Below are 12,096 nucleotides of genomic sequence, written 5' to 3' on the forward strand. Positions count from 1 at the left end.
AAACTGATAAAATGGGATTTTAATTTGCATTTCTTTGTCAGCAGTAAGAAAAAGTCTGAATATCTTTTTGAAGTGTATTAGACATTATCATTTCTACATCTGTGAATCATTTGTTGACAAAAGTGGACAAACTTCTTAGTGACTGTGAAGAGTGCTTTATCAATTCTACATACCCATTAGATATACCGCAACTATATCCTTCCAATATGTCTCCTGTCTTTAAGCTTTGCTAATGATGTATTAAATATTTTAGTTTTTTGGAATATTTTGTATGTTGTCAATCTTTTTCTTTAGTCATTTCACATGACTTTCAAATAATGGCTAAGAATTTGCCAAGCCAAGAACAAGACAGTTCAAGCACATGGACTGCCTTGAGCAAAGAGAGAAATGAAAACCTGCATATTTACATGAGGAGTTTGTGAGCATGCTGGAGTTGCTGAAGCACAAAGTGTGTGACAATGTGGAGAGAAGCAATGCTGCAGAGGGGCAGGGGCTGGCCCTGAAGGACCTTAACTGTCTGCTTAGTGAGCTTGAACTTTTTCTTGTAGGCAATCCGGTAAGCAGAGAACAGTTTGACACTGAAATTTGGGCAATCAGATTGCCTTTTAGATCAGTCTCTGGCAGCTCTGTTGAAGAGGATGGCTCTGAGGGGACAGACCGAGAAACAGATGCATCACTTAGGAAACTGCTTCGATCGCTTAGAGAAGAGCTAACAATGGCCTGGACTGGGGCAGTGGTGGTTGAATGGTGGGGAAGAGACAGAATGGAGAAGTACTTAGGGGGCTAAAGGGACAGGACTTAGTGACCTATTTGATGTGTCTTGAAGTGGAGAAATGGGAAAAAGCGAAGGAACAAAGATGGTATTTAGGTCTTTAGCTTGAGCACCCAGGCGGACAGTGTTGGCAAAAGCAAAAGAAGAAATGTGCAGGAAAAGCTGGTTCAGAGAACAAGATGAGTTTGGTTGGAAGAACATGAGTGCAAAGGTTGTGGGAGGCCCAGGTGGGGAAGGCAGGAGATATAGATTTGGAAGTACCCAGTAACATATGGAAGTAAAAAACATTTACGTAGATTATTTCATTCAAAAAGAGGCCTGTTAAGTAAGAAATGAATGAGTTCATTTTTGGAAGAGCCAAGTCATAGCTGTTAGGCAGTTTAAAAATGCCAAAGCAGGTGACAGACCTTGGGAGTCATTCCAGACCCAGGGTCAGCTTCTTAGCTCTTTAGTCTTGAAATTCAACTTTGTCAGTTCTCTCAGGAATGATCAGGATAGAGTCACCAGAGGTCCACATCTTTACTGCTTCTCAGTGGGCCGACTTCTGCTATTCTGGGGAAAAGGAGGCCATGAGGCAGAACCATAGGTTTGGATCCAGTTATAGCAGATTTCAAATTCCAGCTCCACACTTCCTGGGTATTATGACCCCCGAGAGCCATCATTTCCTTGTCTGGAAAACTGGCAGGGCTTCCTTGCAGGGATGTTATGAAGATGAAAAGGGGTACCATACAGAAGGCATCTCACGTAGTGCCCAGATCACAGAAATGCTCAGGGACCCGTGTTCCCTTTCCCTGACTCACTCTGTGGTGCTGTGCTGTCACTGCAGGTGCAGGAGCAGCTTGGGGAGGCACACAGGGTGAAAGCTAAGAGCTCAGTAGCCAGAAAACAAATGCCTTTTCCCAGCCTGGAGGGAATGACTCTTGTCCTCTTAAAATTCAGAGGCTGCTTGGCTTGTGGACTACCAAGAATTCAAAAATCTTGCCCATTCTCTTTTCAGAGAGAATCCAAGCTCCTTTCCTTCTAGTTTTCCAATCTAGTTTTTCCAATCCCATCTCTAGGGAATCCACTGGGCAATGTTCACTCACACTCGTTTATATGGAGAGTCTCCAAGCACCTGAGTTAAGTATTAATGAAGTTAGTATCCTAAACATCTCTAACATTCCTAATATAGAGGGGAATAATAAATATTTAGAAAGATGTTAGTTTCTAAATCACAAATATTTGTCTCAAAAGATACACGGTAGATTATTTTAATAAAAGTCTCTTGTATAAGGAAAATAAGTAATTTCAATTAATTATAAGTATGATCTGGGTTAAGCATTTGTACAGGTCTATTATAAATTCTGCTGACACAGAGAACACCCACAGTGAACCTGCTTTTATTGAACGGCACTTGGTGTGATGCCATTAGTTCCTGTAGAGGAAGCAACAAGAAACAGCTCTATGAATCTCATCGTCGTGACAGCTCTAAGGATGTTTGCGCTCCTCGTTCCTTACCATATATCCATGTTAAGCAGTGTCCTCTTTATGGGGCTTCTCGAAAACAATTAGTATTGATTTGTCTCAGCACGAAAAAGAGCTGTACTTTCCCCGAGTCCTTTCATTCCTTTAACGGATATTGAGCATCGTCTATGTGCTAGGCATGATGCTAGGCCAAGCCCCAGGACTAGGACAAAGTTCTTGCCCTCAGGCCTTGGGTACTGAACTGTGTACTTGACCAGGCTTCCCATTTATGCTGCCAGTTGCAACTTTCTAGGACTCTGAGACATACATTTTCAAGCCCTACTCCTGGCTCTACTTCGTCTCCTTTTGTTCTATTTTTGATATTATCTCATTTTTTCCTTTACTTTGTAAGCTGTGTTAACTTTTTTCTGGAATAAGTAAAGAAAGATATGTAAATTAGACAATATACATATATTTTAATTTATTCTGATTACTACAACTGTATTTTGCTCTTTAAAAATTCTAAAAGCTTGTTAAAAACTTAATGACAATTTTTGCCATTTATAACACATTTTAAATTTTATATAAAAATATAAGTGTTATGCAAAGTTGTTTGTTTTACTACTTTTTCCCTTTTAACCTACTTTTTTTTTACAGGTCATCAACACTTAGAGATTTTTCAAGGACACCTAGGGAGGTAGTGAGGAAGGTTTATAGCATTATTTAGGGTTTGTTTCCAGGGTAATTGCTTGAAACCATAGTAGGATCTAAGACTTCTTGCCCAGTGACAAGTTTTCTTTTTCTTCTTTTTTAAATATCTGATAGTAGAGAAGTAGAAAGAGAAATATAGGATCACGGATACAATATCTAAAAAGATTTGCAGAACTGTAAAAAAAGAAAAGCTCAGTTCACAGCATTCCATATTCTTAAAGCATGGAAACAGTCCTTGAGAGAACCATTCGGTCTATTTGTCAAGCACATGGTAGATGCACAATAAATAACTGCTAAAAAAATTAAATCTGTATTAGAGCTCTGCTACTAAAGCGAAGATATAGCTACTTACATATAGCATTGCATTCATATGTACACTATATTAGAAAAGGCAATCTTGTTGGGAATGTCATAAAATGATAAGTGATCAAGAGATGCAATTTATTTTTATCAACAGCAGTGATTATATTTCACATCAAAAATGACAAATTAAAAATAAAATATATCCCTACCTATATAACCTATATCAATCAAATTTTCATCCATTTTATAACACAGAGTTTACATTTCAACAGATACTGTAAGATATACCATAACATCAATTATTCCTTAGAATTTTAAGAAATATGGCTTATGTGTCAGGCTTAAAGGGTGAGCCAAAGTCTGTATCAGCTGCCTCTAAACTGATTCAGGGTAAGTTTTTAACATTTGAAATCTGAATAGCATATAAAAGCATAATGACTATGTTATCAATAGTTAATTTATTTCCTGGTAAGTAGTTCTTCAGCCAATGTTCTTTGTTTCTGACCAGAGTAGTGTGTCTCAAGCAGGCACAGTAAGGCAAATAGGATCGTATATCTTTATCGTTTCATCCCAAGCACAGTCAGCCACCTAGAAAACAAGAAAGTAAGAGGAAACATAATTTACAGAAATTCAAAACTGACAGCAAAAGCCTAAGTCATTTAGAGAGTAGCAGATCATCCACAAGTAAACATATCTTTAAATAGCAAGAACACGCAGTATCTTTTCGATCAAAGGCCTATTTTACCTTTCTAAGACACACTCAGGGATTGTTTCCAATGGACTAAAGTTGCCTATAAGGATTTCCCCCTCCCCCACCCAGAGCTGCATAATTCCCTATACCTCCTGAGATAAATGTTGGAAAGATTTACTCTTCAACTGTGAACAAAGGCACTGTGCTAGGTATTGTGGGAATGGAATGGAGATAAAGCACAGCCCTGGACTTCAAAGAATAGCTCGTTCAAGACTGAAAGTGATAAATGCTCTAATGGAGATTTTCCTAGGAGGAACTATTTGAATCCAACTGTGAAGTCAGAAGACTTCACAAATGCCTGGGCATTCACACTGGCCCTCTTTTGGGGCAGACCTGAGACATAAGGACATTCAAGTCTAAAAAGCCATATTAAAACATGAAGGGAAGACAGTCCATGGTACCCAGGAACTGTGTGTTAAAAACTTGGTGAATGTAATAATGTCTCAGGGTATAAGATTAATATATAAAATCAATTTTATTTCTATATACTAGCAGAAAAAAAGTTAAAAATAAATTTAAAAATCTATGTAAAATAGCACCAAATAACAAAATACTTAATAACACATTTAACAAAAGACATGCAAATTCTCCACACTAAAAACTAAAACATTGCTGAAATTTTAAAAGGCCTAAATAAATGGGGAAATACACACAAACACACACGCACACACACACACACCATATTCATGGGTTCAATATTGTTAAGAACTTAATTCTCCCCCAAAGTAATTTATAATTCATAATCCTAGCAGGCTTTTTTTTCCCCCCGCCCTTGACAATCCCCTGGCCTTCTCTACCCCACAGTGTCTTATGTCCATTGGTTATGCTTATATGCATGCATACAAGTCCTTTGGTTGATCTCTTATCCCCCTCCCTTCTGCCCCCCCAACCCTCCCTGGCCTTTCTGCTGCAGTTTGACAATCAGTTCGAGGCAGCTCTGCCTCTGTATCTATTATTGTTCATAAGTTTATAATGGTCTTTATTATCCATGAATGAGTGAGATCATGTGGTATTTTTCCTTCATTGACTGGCTTATTTCACTTAGCATAATGTTCTCCAGTTCCATCCATGCCGTTGCAAATGGTAAGAGTTCCTTCTTTTTTACAGCAGCATAGTATTCCATCGTGTAGATGTACCACAGTTTTCTAATCCACTCATCTACTGATGGGCACTTAGGCTGTTTCCAGATCTTAGCTATGGTGAATTGTGCTGCTATGAACATATGGGTGCACATATCCTTTCTGACTGGTGTTTCTGGTTTCTTGGGATATATTCCTAGAAGTGGGATCACAGGGTCAAATGGGAGTTCCATTTTTAGGTTTTTGAGGAAACTCCATACTGTCTTCCACAGTTTCAGGTACAATCCTAGCAGCCTTTTTAATAAAAATGAACAAGGTGATTTTTAAAGTTATGTAGAAATGCAGAGGACTTAGAATAGCCTGAAGAATCTTGAAAAATAACAAGAAAGTTGTACTTATACTACCTATCTCAAGACTTACTACAGTAATCAAGACAGTGCAACATTGATATAAGGATATATAAGTAGATCAAAGGAATACAACAGAATTCAGGAATAAACCCTACACTTGGCCAACTGCTTTTCAATAAATGTACCAAAATGTACCAATTAAACAAATGGTGCTAGAATTGGAGATCCATATGGAAAAAAAATGAACCTCAACTCCAACTTTACACCATAAATAAAAATTAATTTGAGGTGGATGGACCATAGCCCTAAATATAGAAAATAAAGGTGCAAAGCTTATAGAAGAAAACATAGAATATATTCTCAATCTGAAAGTATGTTAAGTTTTCTTAGACAGGATACAGAAAGCTATAACCAAAAATTTTGATAACTTAGATTCAATCAAAAGTAAATCTTTCACAGCAAAGGAAACCACCAACAAAACAACAAGAAAGCCCACTGCATGAGAGAACATATTTGCAAATGTTATAACTGAAAAGGGTTTAATCTCCAACATTTACAGGGAACTCATACAACTTAACAAAAGGAAGATAAAACAACCCAATCAAAAAATGGGCAAAGGACCTAAATAGATACTTTTTGAAAGAAGACAGAAGAAAGGCCAAAAGACATATGAAAACATGTTCAAAGTCACTAATCATCCGAGAAATGCAAATCAAAACAACAATGCGGTACCATCTCACACCTGTCAGAATGGCTATCATCAACAAATCAACAAATGACAAGTGCTGGAGAGGATGTGGAGAAAAAGGAACCCTTCTGCACTGCTGGTGGGAATGCAGACTGGTGCAGGCACTGTGGAGAACATTATGGAGTTTCCTCAAAAAACTAAAAATGGAACTCCCATTTGACCTAGTGATCCCACTTCTAGGAATATTTCCCAAGAAACTAGAAACACCAATTAGGAAGGATATATGCACACCTATGTTCATAGCAGCATAATTCACCATAGCTAAGATTTGGAAACAGTCTAAGTGCCCATCAATAGATGAGTGGATTAAAAAACTGTGGTACATCTACACAATGGACTACTACGTGGCGGTAAAAAAGGAAGACTTCTTACTATTTGCAACAGCATGAATGAAACTGGAGAGCATTATGCTAAGTGAAATAAGCCAGTCAGAGAAAGATAAATATCACATGATCTCACTCATTTGTGGAATACAATGAACAACATAAATTGATGAACAAAAACAGATCCAGAGACAGAGAAGCATCAATCAGACCGTCAAACCTCAGAGGGAAGGTAGGGGAGGGTGGGGGTAAGGGAGAGAGATCAACCAAAGGACTTATATGCTAGCATATAGGCCTAACCAATGGACACAGACAACAGGGCGGTGAGGGCATGAGTGGGGGGGATGAGGGGTAATGTGGGGATAAGGACACATATGTAATAACTTAATCAATAATAAAAAATGTAATTTAACATTAAACTCCTGTAAAGACAATAAAAAAAAGTAAATCTTTCGCTCATCAAAAGATAATATTCAGAAAATGAATAGGTAAGCCACCGAGTGGTAGAAAATATTCACAAAACGCACATCTGACAAAGAACTTATATCTAGACAATATGATGAACTACTATAACTCAATAATCCAAAGACAACCCTATTAGAAATGGGCAAAAGACTTCCTAGTAGTTATATACTCAGTTGTACTTATTTACCGCACGCGTGTCTCAGCTCTTTAAGAAAAATGGCTTGTGTCTTCCTATAACATAACATGGACTATGTCTTCCTATAACATAACAATGTCTCAATAGATACTATCTCACAGAATGTATTTTATAGGTTAAGACCTCACAGATTAATTTTTTTCTCATGGTCACACTAGAGTAACAGAGCTGGAAACAGAACCTACATTTGTTGAATCTGTCTTCTAAAATAGTGCCTCATAAAAGGCAAGCTAACATTCATTATTTGCCTAATCCTGCAGTTAGGATTATATCCTGAAGTTTTAAGTTTTTATGCTATGGACCACAAAGATCATTATATAATTTACCCCTATTTCATATATGTTTATTTTTTCAAGTGCCAGGCCTCTCTATATATTAAGTGTCAACTATTATGGAGAAGAGAACCAGAGAAGAAAGACTTAGGTTTCTAATATAAAATATTCATAAAATTATGTTTCTGAATTTTTATTTAGCACTCTTCAGTCCAGCTTCTTATTTACTCAGAACTTATAACTAACAAATATCAAGGCCACTCAGTCAGTAAGTGTACATAACTCTACACTTATATTAACTGGTAATACAAGAAACACCTAAAACTGAACTGTGAATAGAGTCATTAAAATGAATGCAAATAATATTTCTCAATTAATTAATTATACTCCATCAAATTTTAAACGTTTTTAAAAGCTTACAATAAAAATAACAATAAGGTAAGAATAAAAGCACTTTACTAAACTAACAAAGAGTCTCCAGCTTCTCCAAGGTAGGCGCTGTAGAAACCATATGGTAAGAAAAGATGACCTTGTGATCCCCAGGAGTAGGAGGGCTCTCATTAATTATCATCAACCAAATGGCCTCTGGAGGCACTGCTTCCCACTTCATTTTATGACTGAGACTAAACACAGGGCTTCTTCTTCATGTCCCTTTCTATTCATGAGACTAGCCTGAAAGACATTTAAAAAAGATTTTGCTAACCTTTATTAAAGGTTAACATAAATGAATGAATGAATGAATGAATGAATGAATGAATAATAAATAAAGTGAATAACATGGAAATAAATAATCTGCTTTGCAGCATGAGATCCACTCATTCATTAGCTTGTCAAACGAAGAAAGGAATCTTGCTTAGCTCCCATCCTGCTTCTTCAAGACAAAAGCCACCTTTCCTTCCCATCCCTGGCAATGCACTCCTGGCCATGAAGACTCCTTCAAGGCCAGACTCAGGACAGCGATAATGGGGTATCCCCTTTCTCATCTCCCGAAGATCCTCTTTCTCATTTCAGTCTCCTACAGGAGGACTCACTTCTCTGCCCATTACCTTGCTGTCAGGAAAAACTGTAAAAGATTGTAATCAATCAGCAGAAAAGATTGCGAGGTGTTCTTTCAGTGGAATGCTGGCATTGTGCTAGGGCCCCACAGGGTTACCTGATTCTATAGGGGTCTATGCCTTTCTCTGTCTTTGACTGGATTATTTTACAACTCTGAAAGCTATAGAAAACTGATAGTAATCAAATGATTCTCATCCATTAAAGTTGCAAAGGAATGTCCTATGAAGATGTAGTTGATGTTTTTCTTGCTCCCCAAGAGATGATTCCAAACATGACATTTTATTGCCGTATGGATATTGAACAGTTTTGTACCTCTTACTACATTTATTTCAGCATTCAGTGACTACCTATATGTAGTCACTGAAATATCCTACCTATCTGTTCCTTTGAGCTAGTTGTAAAGTCTTTCATAAATTACATAAAATCTTTGATATGTGTTCACATTTATACTTGTATGAGTCAGGATTGCCATTTTGAAAATTATCCTTTAGCATGGCCACATGCAGGGATATTTTGCCTCAACAGGGTAACAATTATTCCCATGGAATACAATAACACTTGTTTCTCATAGGAGATAGCACAGTAAAAGAAAAGCCATTTCATTAAAAGAACAAACATGAAATGTAGAGATGGGGCAGATAATTAAACTGGAAAAAGAGACTAAGAATAATGGCTAAAATTAGACATGAAATTGAGCTCTACACCTCCTGGCAGCAAAGGTAAAAACGTCAAACAATAATATAAGATATGCAAATACCCTAATTTACTGCTTCATCAGGGAAATGAAGTTTTTTCTAGCACTTGACTATAAAAGAAATATATACTATTCTTCCATCACAAAAATCATTCATTGCCAAGACCGGTTTGGCTCAGTGGATAGAGCGTCAGCCTGCGGACTGAAGGGTTCCGGGTTCGATTTCGGTCAGGGGCATGTACCTGGGTTGCGGGCGTATCCCCAGTGGGGGATGTGCAGGAGGCAGCTGATCAATGTTTCTCTCTCATCGATGTTTCTAACTCTCTATCTCTCTCCCTTCCTCTCTGTGAAAAATCAATAAAATATATTTAAAAAAAAAATCATTCATTGCCAAGAGTGGTTTTACAAAATATACAAAATCATTCTTCATATGGCAGACTTTCTCCTTAAACACATGAGAAAATTATATTAATAATTTAAATTATGGTTAATAAAAATATTTTTATTTTATTTAAGATTTGAACCTTGTTCAGTTCTAAATGGACTGACATGGTCTATAGATTAACCCACAGACCAAATAAAATAAATATAGATTTAAAAAAAAATCTGTTCTAAAGAGAGCAAAAGCATATTACAGAGCTGAGCATATTATAATATTTGTATAATAAATTAGGCTCTATGCTGTATGAAAACAAAGGAGAAAATGAAAGCATGCTGGGTAATATAGTTTCTGTCTTCTAACAATATTCACATATGGATGTAAACACTTCTGTACAACTAAACCTGAATAGGACTTTTTTTTAGAGTCAGTGATTATATATCTTCATCAAATCTGTATTTGTTATGATTTGTATATAGTACTTTTAGTAGATGCTTGTTGAATGAATGAATCAATGGAGCCATGTATGAACATTGGTTTCCCTCCTCCAAAGATTTTGTTGAGTAGAACCTCACACATGGTAAAGAGCATCAAGCCAGGTGTGAGGTCCAATATCTGGGTAAAGGCAACATGGGATTTGAGGGATATATGGAATATCTGAGTGTCATGAATATTATTTAGAGAGGTTTCACAGGGAGCTTATGTCTCAGGAGCTGTTTTTCAAGTATTTCTTTGCACTACAAAACTACTTTAAAAACATAATTCATATATATATATACATACTTATATTCATCCATTTATTCAACAAATACTTATTGAGTACCTCCTCTATGTTAGAAGTATGCTGAGGATACTACAGTAAACAAGATCTGGAGTCCAGGAGAGGATGGATAAGTAAACAGACACCTAGGATGTAGAGTGATATGGACGATGATTGGGGAATTATGGGGTCCAGTAGATGTGTATCCAAATGTGAGGAAAGTACATACTTTCAAGAGGAAATCTGACCTAAACTGTGGCTCAAAGGAGGATAGACCTTAGCCAGAGAGTGCTTATTGTTGTTACTGTGTGGGGTGTGGGGACATAAAGGAGAGAGGGAAAGTATTCTGGGAAGTGAAATAAATAAGAATAAATGCAGAACTAAAAGTTCTAGCTTTAAGGCAACTAAACTGCATTACACCTCCTCTGATAAAATTCTTAAACTTTTGAGAGAGGCCTTTTTTCTGACTCCTGTCTGACTCCCTTCTAGCGTTTCTTGAAGGCTGGCTGCCAAAACCTATCTGGTTTGACCTACTTCCTTACGGTGAGTGTGCATGTGGGCACCACAGGGTGGGAGGCTCCAGGCTCTACCTCTTCTGCCCAAGGAGATGCCAGTGGAAAATGTATTTCTTAACCGGCAAGCCCCCACTCTAGTACATTTCATCCCTATGGTCTATGAATTTCCTTTCATATGAGTTCAAAATGCAAATCTTTTCATTAAAACTCAGAATCAAAATTATTGACATTATAGGAAAAATTATTTGTCAAAATGTTATATTTCTTTACTGAATTAAAACCTTAAAGATATAATTCATCTTCATAATATTTTTTAAAGCTGCTATCTTCTAAGGTAGTGAAAAATAACTAAATGAACAGGGCCAGATTTCATATAAGTTCTATTTTTAGTTATTTCATTTTCACTTTTAATGGCAAAATAGATATTTCTAAATTTTCGTAACATGCACACTAACTTTTTGCTACTATCCTAATATGTCAATTTCTTTAAAATATACAATGAAGCATTCTTGGAAAACTGAATATTTGTTATCTATCAAAATAGCCTAGTAAGTTCTAAATAGAGTTATAGCATATATATCATGAAATTATCACATGGAATGCTTGAGAGCAACTGTATTAAACAAATATTTCAGTATTTCCTATTTACAAAGTAATAGACTAGATTCTACAGTAGACCCAAGAATATTAAAAAAATCCAGTCAATAAATGGTTTATAACAAAAATTTATTATTGGTGGATCAGATAAGACTTGCTATAGAACATCCTCAAAACAATAGTCCTATAAATGCAAAATTTGGAAGAGGAAACATAATGAAAACACCAGATTTTAAATACATGTGTAACTTACAAAATTTATATTAATTTTATCAATTCTCTCTATTTTATCAAAATGTTTACACATGCCTCTGATAACACATAATTTATTTCAAATGATTTAACACGGCTATTAATCTAACAAAGAATTCCTACTGACTCATTAAGAGATTTACTTTATTGACAAATTTTCCATTTCCTATCTATAATTCTATTCTATTCTCTCAATTTTGTGGACAACTGCTTTTGCCCTTGGGAAACTTGTTTAATTTACTATAATTATTTATATGACATATGGCCTCTTTAGCAAAAATGAACCAGAGAAATAGGCAGAAGGATATAGAGAGAATGAAAAACAAAACAAAATCATTAACAGTCAACTTTAAATTTTGAAAAAGAAGCCCAGTCACTATGCCGCATTGTACTACATCATAGGCTCAAGTAAGAACATGTTTTACTTACT

General features: G+C 36.2%; 1 protein-coding gene across 1 annotated transcript in view; it reads right to left on the reverse strand.

Moving 5' to 3' along the window:
- Positions 1-3,353: 3,353 nt before the first annotated feature.
- Positions 3,354-12,096, reverse strand: part of PEX7 (peroxisomal biogenesis factor 7) — a 66,752-nt gene continuing 58,009 nt past the window's right edge. Inside the window, exon 10 of the mRNA XM_081093947.1 lies at positions 3,354-3,817. Coding sequence (XP_080950073.1) covers positions 3,749-3,817 — 69 coding nt within the window. The 3' untranslated portion in view covers positions 3,354-3,748. The remainder of the gene's footprint in view (positions 3,818-12,096) is intronic.

Source organism: Myotis nattereri (assembly GCF_964212035.1).
Source record: "Myotis nattereri genome assembly, chromosome: 6".
Taxonomy (NCBI): domain Eukaryota; kingdom Metazoa; phylum Chordata; class Mammalia; order Chiroptera; family Vespertilionidae; genus Myotis; species Myotis nattereri.